Here is an 18,540-nt window from a genome sequence, read left to right as displayed (position 1 = left end):
CTCTTTCTTCCCCCCTCCCCGCCCTTTTAATCCTCCTGCCCTGCTAAGGATCAGGAAGTTGTTTTGTTTGTGACTCATCCTTCCCCAATATGATGCTCCTTCTTAATATAGCTTACCATCCCCACTTGTTTGCCTATTGTGGATGGATGTATTGCTATGCCAAACTGTTCATGTATGATTATTTAAACACCTTTTGTTCATTTTAGATAAGAGTGAGATTCATCTGATGCCTGCTTCCCTCACCCTTTTATCCATGTTTGTATACTATTTTCACATACCACATTTATGAAAAATTGCAAGTTCCACCTTCTTCCTCCTCCTTTCTACATCAATGTATCCCTTTTGCCCTTTCTTTTTCTCCTTTTAACACTCTCAGAACAAAACCAATTCAGCCCCTCCCCCATGCCTCCCTTACCCCAGAACTTCTGTTTTTCTTATCTGACTCCCTCAAAACCCTCTAAAAGCATTAAGGTTCTGAAGCGATACTTATCTGTTCTACCCCTATTATAATTTTAACTCTATGTCATCATATAGCTTCTTCTGATTTCTCAAATAAATTTCTCTTTCTAGATTATTCTCCACTCTTGTGTTTGCATTTCAAAGGCCTTGTTTTTCATCAGTAATGCTTGAAGCTTCTCTATTCTATTAAAAATCCATTCCCTGCCCCCCCCCCACCTTATTATACTCAGCTTTGCAGGGTAAATTATTCTTGGTTATAAGCCCATATTTTTTGTCTTTTGGAATATGGTATTCAAGGGATTTCTTCTTATTCATGGTAGAAGCTTCCAGGTCTTTTATGATCCTGATTGTAGTTCCTTGGTACTTCTTTCTGGATTATTGCTATGGATGTATGTGTATATATATATATATATATATATATATATATATATATATATATATATATATATATATATATATAGTGTGAATTTTGTCTATAACATTCCTAGAACTTTTCATTTTCCTGTCTCTCCCAGGAAGTCACTTTGTCCTCTTGTTCTGGTAGAGCTAAAATTTTTTCTTGTGTGATTTGTTTCAATATAGCATCTAGGATTTTTTTTTAAAATCATGGTTTTCAGGAAGTCCAATGATTCTTAAAAGATACTTTCTTGACTGGTTATCAGCTTGTTTTTTTTATGTTCAATAACTTACAGTATTGTGATTTCATTCTAACATTTCTTACTGTTTTGTGGATTTGTTGATTTTTATTTAGTTTATTCTAGTTTTCCTGGTGTCTTTTATTTGGGTAATATTTACTTGTTCTCTCTTCTAAGCTCTTTATTCTCTTTCCAATTCTTTCCTAATGTATTTTTATTTAATTTTAGAAAAGCCAATAGATTCAATTATTTTAGCTTTTAAAAAATGTAGTTCTTTTGGAAAATTCACTTTTTCTTTGAGCCTTGGCCAGAAGATTTTATGAATTATTTTCTTCATTGTGAGGATCTTGAAACTTAAAAGGACTTTTATAGTGGTTGGTATTTTATTTTGTTTATTCATATCTCCAGCCTTGTTTCTGAACTGAGAATTCATGCCAGAGCAAAGCCCAGGTGATTCCTGCTCTTGCACTCCACGGTGAGCTGCTTGGCCTTACTTGGTCTTGCTTTGGGGTTTCCTACACTGATCTCTATGTCCTAAGATTAGGCCCAGTATCTCTGGGTTTCAGAGCATTCAACAGGGCAGAATTCTAGGAATCTGAGAGTCTCTGGGTCCTTGGATGCTCTGGGGTTAGTGGTGCTTCATGGCACTGGTTATTGCTACTGCCTGGGCTTCCAGGGTCTGTTTTCCTGTTTTGTGATTTCCTCATGGGTGATCTCTATTCTGATGAATATAGAGCCTTGAAAGCTCCACATATCTCTGCTACTGGCTATGTGGGCAGTGGCTTTGCTGTTACTGCCCTTTCTTATTATTTTTGGGCTTCTAACTAAATTTTTGTCAGATTCTGGAGTGGAAGAAATCACTATAGATTCTCTTCGGATTTCGTGATCATTACTTTGGGGAGAATTTTAGGTTTTGCTGCAGTCAGAACTAGGCAACTGTCTTGACTGGAAGTGTCTTATACATTCTTTTCAATAGAGTTTAACCCATAAACAGTCATACAATATCCCAAATTGATTAGTCTGAGCCTACTGGTTACTTTTATAGTTGATGTCTCTAATGTTTATCAATTCAGTGGAGAAATGGTAATCTAATTAAAGGGGAGACCCCTTTTGCTTTCTACCATAGTATGCTAGAAATCAGAAACTGTGGCATATCTTTAAATTCATAAAAAAGCACCTGATGATATGTATGCCAATATTAAATGACACAGAACATGATGAATTATTACCAAGTATTAATTAAAGTCCATCATATTGAAGGGGGAATTGATTTATTCTGGTTGGCTCAGAAGGAAGGACTAGGAGACTGGGTTACCACTTGCTGGTACCTGGTTACCTGGTCACCTGGTTACCACTTGTATGTTGGAGAGGTGATTCTTTTTTTCCAGGTATCAATTGACCTAGATGTCTGCTAAGTTCTTATCAAACATTAAATTATGTGATTTGTGTGGTCTTTGGGGAATTACACCTCAATGCCTGCTCTATCTAGCTTCCTTCAAAGCCAAATTGGTTAGAATTTGAGGCAGCCAAGTGGTGTTATGGAAAGTATGCTGGACTTGGATTCAGGAAAACCCGAGTTTAAATCCTGCCTCATACACTTACTAGCTGTATGTGATGCAACCTCTTTCAATCTCAGTTTCCTTATCAACAAAATGAAGTTCATAGTAGCAGGTACCATAAAGTGTTGTTGTGAGGATCAAATGTGGTAATATGTGTAAAACACTTCACAAACCTTAAACTAAACTAGCTTTTAATACAGAATAAGATACTCATATGAATAAGAATAAAATGCCTTTAACTACAAAGGTTTCCAGTTCAGTGGGAGACCAAATAATATTCTGTAATGCGGTAGGCATATTGTATATTTTAAAGTACCATATTCAAATGCACCCACAGTATACATTTTAGTCCATATCAGCTCTTGATTCAAATTAGGTTCAATGGATTTTTTTGGGGGAAATTAATCATCAAGGTTCCAGCCAAATAATTTCATTATTTATTAGCCTCATTACCTTCACCAACCTGTAAAAAATAAGGTATTTATACAAAATATGAAAGATTGAGGAAAATAAAACATTTTCTCCCATATCTTCAAAAGCAGACCAGGAAAGCCTGGTATCTCTTAGGTTATAACCATCCCATAAGCAAGTTATGATATTCTGATCTCAAAGTGGATGGGACAATGGGATGAAGCCTTAGAAATAGCCTTTAGGTACATAGGCATATGCAAGGATAAGGCTAGAAAATACTTTGATCCTCAAGAGTTCTTTTAAAAGGAAATTTTAAAAATGAAGAAAAATGTGGATACTTATATTCTACTTATCCTGAGATACCTTTATAAAGCAATAGGCAGTCACTTTTCTCCCAAAACCTTTTCCTGCTTTTACCTGTGTATATGAATCAAAAGTTATTTGTCTTTCACAACAAGGTGTAGCTCCAGAAGCTTGATCTCTAATTTAATCTATAAGGCAAAGCCAGGGTCCCTAGCTAGTATGGTAATGACAATAGAGAATAAGAATACTACCAGTAAAAAAGTAAATATCTCACATGAAAAATCATTCAATAATTTTTGGAAACCTTAGAGGATACTTTTTCTAATAGTAAAGTAATAGAATATATTTCTGGTGGTAATCCAAATGCATCTGATCAAAATCCAAGTTAATTTCCATAGACTATGGGGTACATGCTTCTGAGTAGCTGATTACAGCAATAAACTTAATATTGTAAAATTACACATATCTAATCCAATCTGACAAACATTTATTAAATACCTACTATGTACAAGGCACTGTGCTAGGCACTGGGGGCACAAACTGAAACAGTCCTTGCCCTCAAGAAGGTTACATTTACTGGGGGTATACAACATGTAAACTGATTAGTATACAACAATATGCCTTTTATTAAGCTAACATCACAGATATATTGACTAGAATGATAGAATAAGAAGACCAAATTGGTATCTTAAAATAATTATGATTAAGATTTTTTACATGTAAACACTGTTCTTAACAATTCAATTCTCTTTAACAAATAAAGATATTTGGGTCAAAATTATTTTAATTACAACCAAAAGCAACACTGTTCATTTTAAAAAGAGATTAAAAAAAAGATGCTATTTTAACAGCAAACCTTTTTGTTAAGGAAAACTATTCTTGAAATATTAATTTTTTTCACATAGTGGCTGGGATTTCTGTTTTGCTTCATTTGTTATCAATGGAAGAACATGAAGGTTTGTTTTCTGTATTTCTTTATCTAATATTTATACCTGCATACTTTCAAAAATGATTTGTGGTTGAGAACTTCTAATCATCTGACTTTGTAACAAGACCCCATCTTACCACTCATTAACCTAGATTTATATAATGCTTACTATGATTTAGACTGAGTTCTTCCAGCTCCAATTTAGTTAGGGAGACATGCAATGCACATTAATTATTCTTCCCATGTTCCCCAAGGAGCTAAGAAGACCTCATGATAAAATAATCTCATGATAAGCCCAGGAAGCACAGTGTTAAATGTTCCTTGGTCCTACAGTACTAAGTGTTTTATATGTTTCTGAGCTTTTAGCTTGAGTCTTTTTGAGTGGTATACTCTAGAAAGTGGTTCACTGACTAGGTTTCCTGTTAGCTGTATTTGGTATTGTTTCACTGGCACAGAAATACATATGTAAATATGCATGTATACCCATACTTGCATATATACACACCATATGCATACACATACATACATATATTTATATCTGCTCAAATATGGCACAGTATCATGCTTGAAGTATGAAGAACTGGGACCTATCACTGTACATTGCAGGGCACTGATTGTTGTTAATATGATTTGTCATTTTACAGACAGGAGACCATAATAAAAAATGTATGAAAAACTTCTAAAAAGTTTACTAGGCACACACCAAAAAATGGAAAGAGAAAAGGAGAAGTGAGAGAAAAGGCGGGGTGGGGGGGAGTAGACCCTGAAAGGGTGAAGGATGTGAGAAGGAGCCTTCTAGATTAGATCACCTTCTCTCTATCAGATTCTCTTGAATACAATTCAAAGAACTTGTATTTAGACTGGGGAGGGGAGGGAAGATAATTTTCAAACACAGTGAGTGAATAAATGAATAAGTAAATCAATGAATGAATGCACACACACACATGCAGCTAAGATAGGAGAACTCATTTGGCATATTATTATAAAAACAGCAATCCTTAAAAGTTTAACTGCAGGGATCCTGATGGGTGGGGTAGGATGGGGTGTGGCATGGCAAAGGAATTAAATAGGTAAATATCAGAGCAACCATTGCAGCCACACATTCACAAAAATCTTTTATCTCCTGGTCTGGTTCCACTTACTATTCCTTAACTCTTTGCACCCCATGGTTGGATTTTAGAAGTAGAGATTGAGATAATGTGGAGGAGGTGATGGAGTTTACCAGGGTGCTAACACCTCTAAAAATCAAACCTGATTTTATCCCCAGGAATTGCACTGTCTTTGCCTAAATTTTCTGTTAGTTGAATGGAGTGTCTGCAAAAAGAAATGTTAGAAACCAGTGCTAGGGAGTGGGAGGTGATAAGTAGAAGAAAAAGGAGGGAATCACCCCAACCTTGGGATTTTAGGCTCTTGGATGACTAAGCTAATGCTGGTGCTGGTGTCATAAGCAAATTCTCATTGTTCTAAGCACCCACCTCCCCTCTGGGTGAGGGAGAAGGTAAATGTAGGACTGGATGTGGACAGATTCTCCCAGGAAAGTTTTCTTTTTTTGTTTGGGAGAGTAGATTTGCTATCTATGATCTTAAACTCAGATTAAAGGACCCTATAATTCCCGTATTTTTCTACCGAGTCCCTAAAAACAGATGAAAAGAGGGAGTGAAGACTTTTCTGAAGGCCCTCTAGTGTTTCTCCTCCAAGACAACTAGACTAGGGTTTGGAACATGGCAGCAGAGGACCAGAGTCCTAGGCCTAGGTGAGTTCGGGATGCGGAGGAGGGCAGGATCATGAGATGGAGAAGAACTACAAAGGGAAAATGACGGTATTAACAACGGAATTTGCCACCTCCCCTTGTTTGACCAAACAAAGAGAAATGGAGTAGCTGAACAGAGGGACCAAAGGTCCACTGCGATGTTGAATAAGGTAACAACAACAAATCATCAGCTAGAAACTGACAGAACGAGGCAGAGAGAAATTTTGAGAGGGGTTAAAAGGATGGGGAGGGAGATGGTAGGAATAGGGACACTATAGAAAGGAAGATTGGAGAAAGCATAGTATGCAGTCATGGACACCATCCCAGTTTCATTGTCCCTGTTCATTTCAGCTCCTTATGCCTTTCTTTCAAAATTACAGTTCTCCCATCTTTTCCTTTGATTACCTTGTCCAACTTCCTGGTATGCTCCTTCCCCCTTCAACTCGACCTGCACTCTATGCTGCTTCATGGAATTGTCCCAGTCTTGTCCATTCGAATAGCACCCCTCCCCCCCATCCCTGAGCCCAATTCACCACCTAGCACTACTTCCCCAATAGTCCTTCAAAGGGTGCTAATCCTGGAGGTGCAGGTTCCGTTGCCATAGACGCCTCTGGATTCCACGTTATCTGGTTGGCAGTCCTCCACGCTGTACCCCCGACTTTTGAGTGCGGTGGCGTAGTAGTCAAGCGGTTCCTCTGTGTTTTCCATCCAGCTAAGGCAAAGGATGCGCTGGAAGGAGCGCTTGAAGTTGTCTGAGAGGAAGCCGTAGAGAATAGGGTTGGCACAGCTGTTAGCATAGCCCAGGATGACTGAGAGCTGGCTCACAGTGGCATCGTCCTGTTCAGCAAAGACATTAACCAGTTGCACCACATAGAAAGGCATCCAGCAGATGACAAAGACCATCACCACCATCATCACCATCAGGGTGATTTTGCGCTCTGAGCGCTTGCGTTGTTGCCAGCCGGCTTTGAGGGCTACCATGCGTATCTTGGCAATGATGAGCACATAGCACAAACAGATGGCCCCGACTGGGAGGAGAAAGCCCATGAGGAAAGTATACAGGACGAAACCCACAAGCCAGCTCTGAGCTGGCTCTGGCATAAGCATATTGCAGGCCACCGTGCCGTCGCTATTGGCAGCCGTGCGGGAGAAGACGATAATAGGCAGGATGACCACCAGCGAGAGCACCCACACCCCCAGGTTCACCACCTTGGCCACGGTGGGCCGACGATAGCGGGCGGCCTTGATAGGGTGCACCACAGCCACATAGCGGTCCACGCTGAGCACAGTTAGGCAGTAGATACTAGTGAACATGTTGACTGCGTCCACACTGAGCACCAGGCGGCAGAGCAGTGCGCCGAAGGGCCAGTGGTGCAGCAGCGTGGAGGTGACTAGGAAGGGGACGCTCAGCATGAGCAGCTCATCTGCGATGGCCAGGTTAAGGATGTAGATGTTGGTGGCTGTCTTCATTTTAGCGTAGCGCAGGATCACATAGATGACCATAGAGTTGCCGCAGAGGCCCACGAGACAAACCACGGAATAGATAAAGGAGATGAGGATGGCGCTCCCTTGCCCCTCGCTCAAGGTCCCATTCTGACTAGCGTTGCGCCCTGGTTCCTCGGTGGCCTCAGGAGCTATGGACCCTGGGCCCGTGCCGCCGCTGCTACTGCTGGGGCTGCTGCTAGAGGAAGAGGAAGGAAACGAGGTAGTATCGTTGGGAAACATTCCGCCCTGGGTGGCAGGCGGCGTCTGAGACGCACTCTCCGGCTCTGGTCCTCCCCTAGTGCTCCGCAGTCTGTCCCGGGAGCTCCCACTTCCCAGATGGCGCCTTCGCCTCTTTCAGGTTACCGCTGTAGGGCACCGTGCGACAGAACGCGGCTCGGAATGTTGCTCGGGCTCCGAAGGGCGGCTGGGTGCATTGCCGGAGTCGTGTCTGCGCGTCGCTGCTTGATTTTCTGGGGCTCCGGGGAGCAGAATAGCTCTGGTAGGGGAAAGAAGGCTGACTGAAGGACCAAGCTGCGGAAGATTAATTGGCGCGGCTCTGGAGCTGGTGAATGATTAATAAGCTCAAGCACGTCAGCAGCTACGAAAAGGAAAAGAAAAAAAAAAAGAGGGTGGAGGTCGATATAGTTATATCCCGTTCCCATTCCACTTTCCCCGCTTTCCCCCCTTTATTTTTTCTTCCCAGCCCCAGAAATAGATCTAAATGAAGTGAGACTTAGTTCCTGTTATTATCCCACAGAGGGATGGCGCCTTGGCTAAACCCTACTATATCTTCACTTCACCCTTCCCAATCTCTAATCGAAATTGGGAAGTTTCCCCACAATATTGGAGGGCTACTGATGGCTTAGAAAGAGGCACTGGCAGACCTCAAAGCTAGCTCCTGTGCCAAGGACGCTTGTGACAGCCAAAGTTCCCAGGGACAGCTCTCTAGAGCCCCACCAAATCTCCGCTAGCTTCTCCTCAGGTTCTGGCTCGTGACTCAAAGCGGAACCTCGGATATACTCACTGCGCGGTGCTTGGTGACGGTCATTAGACCCGCCCCTCCCCACTGCCGCCTCTCTAGTTATTTTTCTCTCTGAACCTCACCTACTGTAGCACGCTAAGAGCAACATCCCAGTCTTCCTTACCTCCTTAAGCGCTGCTGGGATACAGACACTCAGGTGATCAGTTCAAAAGGCATGTGCGGCGTTTAAACTCTTTCAGATCCATTGTACTATACAACCTAAACCTATTCTTTCACCTCTCCCCCACCACCTCCTCCCTCCCGGCAATTCTTATGCAGTTTGGCAGGCACCTGCTGGCACACACACACACACACACACACAATTTGCAGACGATCCAGCGTTATGTAAAGTCAAATGAATAGTTTTTTGTTAAGAAGAAAAATTTTCAATGATAGGAATCAGCTACCTGGCCACATGTTTAGGAATAAACAAAATAAAATAACAAATAAAATGTGGCAAATAAAATAACAACAACAAAAAAATTTGTATGTCAAAATCACTCCAAGTTTCCAGGACATTCATAGCTGAAATCGGACCTAAGGCTCCCTCTGGAGTATGCTGTCTGCTGTTGGAAATCCGTCCTGGTTTTCAATGAAAATTTAGAGGGTTCATGCTACTTGTGCCCTGACTATGCTTTGTCACAATAAAGACTATGGATTTCAATTCGGTTCAAGAAACATTTATTAACCTCATACTTTGGACTTGATTTTGTACATACAAACTGTAAAGCAAAGCAATTTCTGTACTCAAGAAGCTTACATTCTATTAGAGAGATACAGTGCACAAACATAAGACAAGGCAATTTGAAGATCTGGAGAGCACTTGTAACTTCACACAGAAGGTGGTCCCTAAGTTGAATGTGGGTAGGGTGATGAGTGTAAAGACATAAGAAAAAAAAAAGAAATTGCTCTAGGGAGTAGGCAGTGGAGAGCGACAGGAGAGTTGTGAAAATAGTTTCATGCAACATTTTCTGAATATATTTCAAGAATGCATATTTTGAAACTCTCTGGAATGTCAGACTTCCATGTATTGGTTGGGGGGGGGGGAAGAAGGAGTTTGCTCCTTATTAATGCTCCCAAATAAATGTGGGGCAAAACCAAGAGGGCGAAACACTAGGCAGGGAACTTTGCCGCTGCTGTTGCTAATGATGATGAAGACATTCTGATGAAATGCTTTGCATACATTGTTACATAAGTTATCACATTTGATCAAGGGTACGGAAGTCTCAGTGAAGTTTCAGACTAAATTTGTATTCAGGTGTCCCTTTGTGGAAGAAACATTATATAGCAGAGGCAGTGTGGTACAGTATAAAGTGTGATGAACTTTGGAGTGCTGAACTTGGAGTCAGTGAGATCTGAATTCAAATCTCAGCTTAACTATTTAATCTTGTGTGAGCTTGGGCAAGTCACTTAACATTAATGGTCCTTAGTTCCTCATCTATAACATGAGGGGGCTATGTGACTTCTAAGTTCTCTTCTGACTCTATAGTGTCCCCAAAATTTCAAGACACTCTGCAAATGGTGCTGCAATACTACAAGCAAATAAATGAATAGAAGGGACCCCTAAATGTTTCTAGTCCCATTTGTCTCAAATTTTTCCAGTTTTCTTCCAATGGCTAGTGACAAAGGGAGGTCCAGACTCCTCTAGCTCTCCTGTTTCTTATAAATTTTAACTTTAAAAAAACTCCAGTGTCTTTACCACAAAGACTTCCAAGACAGGCAGACTCTGCTAAGTCTTATTACTTGAATTTTCTTTCTCTCCTTTTGGCAGTCATTGAGACATAGCTCTCCCAACCTCTTTCTTTCAGTTTCTTTTATAAACCTATATATTTTGTTTTATGAATTTTAAAACATTATTATGAGAAGGAGGCCATGGGCTTCACCAGGTGACCAGAGTAGTTCACCTAACAAAAAAAGTTAAGAACTAGGAGTATGTAAATTATGATATATACTTATATATTCTCTTATTTTTGGGAAACTTGCATTTCCTTCAGGGAGATGTTCAATGTAACCCCTCTCTCTTGCTAATGGGAAATATAAACAGTATGCATATTCAAACCTTGCCTTGTGTCTCCACTTAGATTTACATAGGCAAAATGTCTCTGTCTCTCTAAAGAAGCCAAAACTCCTTTCTCAAATCTCTATTTGTGCTATTATTAATTTCATGATCAATCAAAAAACATTTATTAAGTGTCTATTCTAAGCCAGATACTGTACTAGGAGTTCAAGATACAAACCAAAGAATGAAACCATTCCTACTGTCAAAGAGGTTGTGTTTTAACAAAGAAGTAAGAGGCCATCAGAGTTTTCATTTTTTTTTAAAAATCAGACACATGGACAGATGATATTGAGAAGATTCCTTCAGGAGGTTAACAATTTGAATAAACACTGCATTTGGCTAAAAACTAGGAGGGTTGGAGCTCTATATCTCCTATCTCATCTTCCTTGGTTGAGTACAGAACAAGTGTCTCATATTTCAAAAGGCCATGTGGTCTTGTAGTTACCAGAGTCACGAAGGAAGGAAGGGTTAGGAACCATCATCCAGAGGTCAAACACACTCATGCCACCTTGTCTATATCACCTTCTACCTGGTGGCATTTAAGATGTCAGATCTCTTCTGGCTTCCCTCTTCCTACAATTTCAAAGCCAAGCTTAAACATGTTGCCAAACTGATGAACTCTAGGACTATCTAGTCTTCCATTTTTGCAGACTGATATCTTTGGAGCAGTGTTCTTGTGATAGCAACACAGTAGGTGAAGGTTCACATCTGTATTGTCCTCGGCTTGAATATCTCTCACTTAGCAAGGAAGTTGTGTTTATTCACTAAGGCGCTTTTCCTACTCAGTTGGTCTTCTTGACACAGCAATTGATGCTCCTCAGTTCAGCAAAATTGTTGTGACCAGTGATCAGCCTTTCCTCCACATCCCTTCAACCTCCAGTACTTTTCTAGGCTTTCTCCCCTGTACTAGTCTCTCTCTTTTGTCATATCTGAAAAAAAATGACCAAAGAGTCACAGAAGTTATGCAACTGCTGTTAACTCTGAAAATATCAAAGAGCTCACAACCACAGTTAACTCTAAGAAAGAAAATAAACCTGGGGATCGAATCCAGGCTCAGACACTTAGCACCCACCCAGAAACACCTGGCCGTGTAACTGTAATAAGAATGTAAATTTGGAAGATCTTCCCTGCCCCTAGGCTAATGTGCACCTGAAGCCTGGGGTGGGAGGCTTGTTTTTCAGTAGATACTTCTTGATTGGCCAGTGAGTCAATAAGGTTGGTACATTCTCTGAGCCAGGAGAAGGCTTATATAAGCCCTGATGTGTAGCTTTGTTTTGGAACTCACTTTGAGAAGTATTCTGTGATTTGATCTGAATTCTGGGAAGCCATTGTTGAGAGTCCCCCGGCTTTGAAAAACCCAGAATGTGGAAACCCAGATGTTGACTGGGTATGGATGTAATGGTTGGACAGTTTGGAAATCTGTCTACTTGATGTTTCTGTCTTGATAATTATGCCTGTATACTTTGAGGTTCAGGGTGCTGACCTTTTCTCCTGAACAAAGTAAACGATATATGTCTGACTGATTAAAGTAAGCTTGTTAACCCATTTTGAGTTGCTTTCCTTTAACAAAGCAGATCCAAGAACCTGTGTGAGCAGGCACCCTGGGGACACTGGGGTGCTTGCTGCAACAGTAACCTTGAGCAAGTTACTTAACATCAATTGCTTTAAAAAAAAGAAATAAAATAAAATAAAACCAAAGAGCTAACAGTGGGCAAAAGCAAATAGCTTTACTCTGTTGGGGAGGGAAACTAGATACATGTGCTGGGGCCTTCTCTGGGAGGAGACCCCTTTTAGTGAACCAGATCCTTAATATATAAAGCTATTTATAGCTCAATGAGCTGCAGCCCTGACAATGAGTGGTAACAGCAACAGTGAGACAAATTTGATTCATGGCAGGGCAGAACACAGTTCTTGCAGGTATTTGTCTGAGCTCAGAGCCACCTAGGACTGTTCTGGGATTTTGCTGGGCAGAGTTCATCCAGAGAGTGAGTGCAAAGGGTTGTTGTTATGTCAAGCTCAGGGCACAGCTTGCTTGCTGGTTCTTAGCTCTGGAAAACAGAGTGTCCCCTAATAATAACAAAGAAAGGAGTAAAAAGAGAGGAGTGGTCTTGGTATGGGGATTCGGATAATCTTTTTTCCCCATCTTACCCCCTTGATGAAATAGTTCAATCATACATTATCCTCTTTTCTTGAGTCCCTAGACCCCTTATCACATTGTTGATTGTATCCTGCCAAGCCTCAGCCTTGAATTGTTCCTCCAATCTTCTGCCTTCACTCCTACACACCTATTGCTGAACAAAGGTGGAGCAAATTGCGTGTTCTGACTGGGTCCCCTACAAATTTATTACACAGCCTTAACTGACTCCTCCCTGCTGCTAGGCAATCCTTCTACACCTTCCTTATCATCTCGTTATCCCACAATTCGTAGTGATTCTTTCAATATTTTCTTCTCTCCTCCAAATTCCCATGGGTTCCCCCTCCTTCAGCTGAGAATCTTGCCTCACATTTTGCAGAAAAATGAAAGCCATTTGTGGTGAGCTCCCTCTTTTCTTCTCTCTTATTACCCAGATGCTGTCTGCCACTCTTCCTCCTTACTCAAGATAAATCCTGCACAAGGATCCCATTCCAGCCCATCTCCTCCAACAAATTGCCTTCTCTGTCATCCCTACTCTCTCACTTATCTTCAATTTCATCCTGTCTCCTGAATTTTCCCCTACTGCCTACAAATATGCCCATGTCCTTCTATCTTCAAAATAACTTCACTTGATACTTCCATCTCTGCTAACTATTATCTAATTATCTCTTCTGCCCTTTGTGGCTTGAGAAGAGCATCTATAATAGGTGCTTCCATTTTCTTTCCTCTCATTTTCTTCCAGACCTTCCACAATCCAATTTCTTTTTTTTTTAAGCAATTGGGGTTAAGTAACTTGCTCAAGGTTACACAGCCAGGTGTTTCTGGGTGGGTGCTGTGTCTGAGCCTGGATTCGATCCCAGGTCATCCTGACTCTGGAGCCGGTGCTCTTACTCACTGTGCTACCTGGCTGCCCCCCAATGATTTCTTAATTGCCAAATCCAATGACCTTTTCTCTTTTCTCATTCTCCTTGACACTGTTGATCACCCTCTTCTCTCTGAATTTTTGGGACACCATTCTCTCCTGGTTTTTCTCCCACCTATCAGAACAATCTCCTTTGCTGGATCCTCAACCAGATCATGCCCTTTAACCCTAGCTGTCTCATAGGACTCTGTCCTAGGTCTTCTCTCTTCTCCCTTTATATTATTTCACTTGATTATCTCACCAGTTCCAATGGATTTAATTATCATCTATATGCTGATGATTTTCAAATTTATCTATCCTGTCCTAATTTCTGTGCTGACTTCCATTCTTGTACCTCCATCTGCCTTTCAGATATCTTGAACTGGGTGTCTAGTAGACATCTTAAACTCAATATATCCCAAACTGAACTCATTATCTTTTCCCCTAAATCTTCCCCCTTCCAAAATTCCTTGTTACTGCCAACAGTATCATTTCCCTCCTAGTCCCTCAGGCCTGTAATCTACAGGTTATCCTCAACTCACTATATCCTATCCCCAACCCCCAATTTTAATCTGTTACCAAGACCGATAGATTTTACTTTTGTAATATCTCTCAAATATACTTGTACTATTGCAACAGCCTAGTAGTGGGCTGGCCTGCTTCAAGTTCTTCCCTGTGAAGCCAAGCATGAGCAGCTTTCCAGAGGGCTACTGTGAACAACTTCAAGGTTCTGATTACATAGTATAGTGAACTCTCTATTTATTCAGTAATAAACTAGGACAAAACATTGACAGAAACCAAAGTACAGCATTCACAATGTTATAGCATAACAAGTTATCACTAAAGTGGCCACATAGTTTTCACCAAAGTGGCCACATAGTTTTAAACAAAAGATATCATTCAATAAGTCCTTAACTCAATTATCCTTTGGGAGAAAGCTTCCTAAAGGGATACAAAATACAAAGGCCAAAATTCTCCACCCCTAGGTCACATTGTCATAATCTCTCAATCAAAAAGTCTTCTTTCTTCTTAATTGGGGACTAATTTCCAATCATCATTAATTCAATTATCCTGAAGAGGTACAGGATACAGAGTACAAAGTCCTTCCACCCCTAGGGCACAATAAATCATGATCTTTCTCAGTTTGTATTAAATACCCAAGAAGAGGTCTTTTCATCTTGACTTGAGGCTGGTTCTCAGATAACATGGTTCCTCTTCCATTGTCCCAGTTCCTGACTGAATCTACCCAACTGTCACCTGGATTAAAGGGCAGGCAGCTCTCAGTTCCTTGTCCAGCTCCTAGTCCAGTTCTTCATCCAGTTCCTTGTCCAGTTCCCATTCCATATTGAAACTCATGGTGTCCAGTCCACCTCAATTTCTTCACAGTTTCTGTTTCTGGGAAGACAAAGCTTAAAAGAGCTGCAATAATGCTCATGCACATTGCTGGCACCATCATCAATTCACTATCTGCCTGTGAAATCAACACAGACCCACCAACAAGGTCTGAGAACTCAACACAAATCTCAGTATAGTCCCAGAACCTCGGAAACCCTCTTCCAGGACTTCTGTAAACAGACAACAAGAAAATCCTCTTTCAGGGCTTCCAGTAAGGTCCCAGGGCTTCTGTACAACAGCAACGTCCTCTATCAGCAGGCGAATCTGACAAAGTAACATCAAAACAGACAGACAAAGACCTGTGCCACAGCCATGCTTCCTTCCATTTCTACTCTCTCCCAGCCTGGGCTTCTCCTTATATATGGTCATTAAGCTCCTCCCTGTTCCTCCCCTTCCTGTTGCATTAGCAACAGGGGTTCACAAGTTCTGTTTCTTAACAAAAGATTTGATATAATCATGGACAAACCTTAAAAGAAACTTGAACTGAAACAAGGTGCTAAATAATGAAATAGCTGAAACAAGGTGTTAACCACTTCTTTTCTTGACATTACACTCCTCACTCAAACCCATTCAAGTCACTAAAGTGGTTTTCTTAAAGTCAAAGGGTGACTATGTCACTCCATAAACTCCAGTGGCTCTCTATCACCTCCAGAACCAAATATAAAATCCCCAGTTTGGCATTCAAAGTCCTTCATAACCTCCACGTTTCTCCATTCTTCTTATAACTTATTCTCCACCATGTACTCTTTGATTCTAGTGATACTTGCTCTTGCCTCTTTGCTCTTCCTCGAACAAGATGCTCCACTTCTCAGGACAGGGCATTTCCTCTGGCTGTCCTCCATTCCTAGAATGCTCTTTCTCCTCATCTCTACTTCCCAGCTTTGCTGACTTCCTTCAAATCCCAACGAAATGGAACTTAGAGAAGTTAAATGTCCTTCAAGTCCCAAATAAATGGGGTTTAGAGAGGTTAAGTGATTTGCCCAGGTCCATATAGCTAGTAAATGTCTAAGGTAGGATTTGAACTCAAGTCTTCCTGACTCCAAGTCCAGCGCTCTATGAACTGTGCCAACCAGTAGATTTGGTTTCAGGAGATCTATGTTTAAATCTAAGCTCTACCACTTTTATGATCTTGGCAAATCACTATTTGGGCCTCATGTGCAAAATAATTGGACTTGATAACTTCTGAGGTCTCTTCCAGTTCTATATCTATGATACTGTGATTCCCTAGTTTGTTCTAATTTTGCTACTACAAAAGTGTAAATATTTTGGTGGATGTGAGAATTTCTTTGTAACTTTAAGCTTTTTGGGGTATGTGACTAATAATGGAATCTCTGTGTTAAAGAGTATGGATATTTTTGTCATCTTTTTAGCATAATTCCAAATTCTTTTCCAGGATGAATGGAACAATTCATAGATCCACCAACAGCAGAATTGTTTACAGCTTCTACTTTGGAGAAAGGGGGAAACTGAGTTTATTTTTTTATTTTAATTTTGTGTTTGCAGGAATTTTTTTTTTTGATGTTCCATAGGTGTGTATTCTTCTAGGAGACAATGTGAAGGGAGGGTTTTGCTGATTACAATCATTATACTGTGTGATCAATCAATGACATTTTAGCATTACCATGATCAACATTCCTCATTATGCCTCAATAGTCAATGTGTGTGATCTCATCCTTTTGGATACCACCATCAAATGTGCAGATTGCAATACATTATTGCACTCTTTCATCCTACTTGATTCTTGACCATGCATTTCTATAAATCTTACATGAGATCCACTCAATGAACTAGAAGTATTCTAATAAATGTTTGAATATTATATAAGCAGCAGATTCAAGTCGTCCTCTTTTTGTGCCCTTACTATTATTTACTATTATTTGACCTGCTTATTTTTGACACTATCTTTTCTGAATAATATATTTTATTCTACTTCTTGTAAGTCATCATTAATAAGAGTATTTGGCTATAGCTTGTTTATAACTATCATGAGTCTTGTCATTGCCTCAGGCTCATTGGTTTACCTCCACTTTTACTTCTTCAAGGATTGTGTTCAATTATTCATGGCCATATATACTTTTTTGGAGAATACTATTAGAAAATTTGTTTGTTTTCTTTCTTTGTGGAGCAATTTGAGATTTTGGAAATTGCTATATAATTTCTTCAATGCAATTCAATTTAGTTTCTTCAATTCCATTCTGAATTAAGCTTATAGTATGTCTACAAATGGCAGCTAGATAGCACAATGGATAGAGCACTGGACTTGGAGTCAGGACGACCCATCTTCATGAGTTGAAATCTGGCTTCAAACACTTACTAGCTGTGTGACCCTGGGCAAGTCACTCAACCCTGTTTACCACAGTTTCCTCATCTGTAAAATGGACTGGATAAGGGAATGGCAAACTACTCCAATATCTTTGCCAAGAAAACCCCAAATGGGATCACAAAGTATCGAACATGACTGAAAAACAACTGAACAACAATATAACTTAGTCTGAAAAATGGACATTCTTCATCCACTTGGTTTTCCCTGTGTAAATTATTAGGTTAATCTCTTTTGAATGACCATGAATGCTACTGAGGAGAATCTGCAGTATTTTAGGCTTGATGCTATCAGTACAATGTCATTCATAGATAGTAGCATCTAGGGGACGTCATCACCTTTTCCCATTTGTCCTCCATGATGGTGGCCAGTAACCACTGGCAAGCATCTATTTCCCTGGTTATGCATCTACTGCTTAAGCTTTATACCTACTAAGCGATCCTCAGGAAAAAAAAAATTCAGTCTATTGCTGGGTACCTACTCAAAGTCTTTTCAACATGGTAGGACTTGCCAGGAGCTGTACTCACCTGACACAGCTATCAAGAACCCAGGGTCACTTCCATGTCAGCATCAGGTATTACAAGAAGAATCTAGCAAACTGAGTTTAGTTGGTTCCTTCTAGGTGGTAGACCCAAAGATTCTTTTAGTGACTCAGTCAAGAAGGTGGTAAACATATGTCTTCACACTTCACACACCTAAAAATATCCCTATATCTTCAGAGAAAAATTTAAACTTCAAAACCAAACTAGATTCTCAAAGATTCTCTACACCTAGGGGGTTAACTTGGGATGAACCCAAATTTCAGAGGAAAACCAGAAACAATGTGAGGCTATCAACCTTAGTTAGGTTTCTAATTTAAATCTGATATATTACAAAATAAATTACAAAATAAAACAAGACTCTAGATAACTCTTCAAGGTAGCATAAAAGAGCATCTTAGTAAACTAACAGGGTTGTCATGGTCATGTCAGCTTCCTAACTGAGTAATAATATTTATTATATTGAAATTACTTGTGGTGGCTAGGTGGCACAGTGAGTAAAGCGCCGGCCCTGGAGTCAGGAGGACCCGAGTTTGGTTCTGGCCTCAGGCATTTAGCAGCCACAGCCACAGCCACAGCCATAGCCACAGCCACAGCCACACACACACACACACACACACACACACACACACACACACACA

General features: G+C 40.4%; 2 protein-coding genes across 5 annotated transcripts in view; both read right to left on the bottom strand.

The window, feature by feature from the left end:
- The window catches only part of GEMIN2 (gem nuclear organelle associated protein 2), a 404,714-nt gene that overhangs the window by 282,768 nt on the left and 103,406 nt on the right, over positions 1-18,540 (bottom strand). The gene's annotated exons all lie outside the window — the stretch shown is intronic.
- SSTR1 (somatostatin receptor 1) lies at positions 6,568-8,119 on the bottom strand. Its single transcript, XM_069082290.1, has one exon. It carries the CDS (start codon positions 7,768-7,770, stop codon positions 6,607-6,609), a length of 1,164 nt encoding a protein of 387 aa, XP_068938391.1. The 5' UTR covers positions 7,771-8,119; the 3' UTR covers positions 6,568-6,606.

Source organism: Petaurus breviceps, unplaced genomic scaffold (assembly GCF_028583685.1).
Source record: "Petaurus breviceps papuanus isolate PSGF00001 unplaced genomic scaffold, PetGlider_PUasm1.0 164, whole genome shotgun sequence".
Taxonomy (NCBI): Eukaryota; Metazoa; Chordata; class Mammalia; order Diprotodontia; family Petauridae; genus Petaurus; species Petaurus breviceps.
The sequence above is the reverse complement of the archived record's forward strand: the minus strand, read 5'-3'. Positions and strand labels throughout refer to the sequence as shown.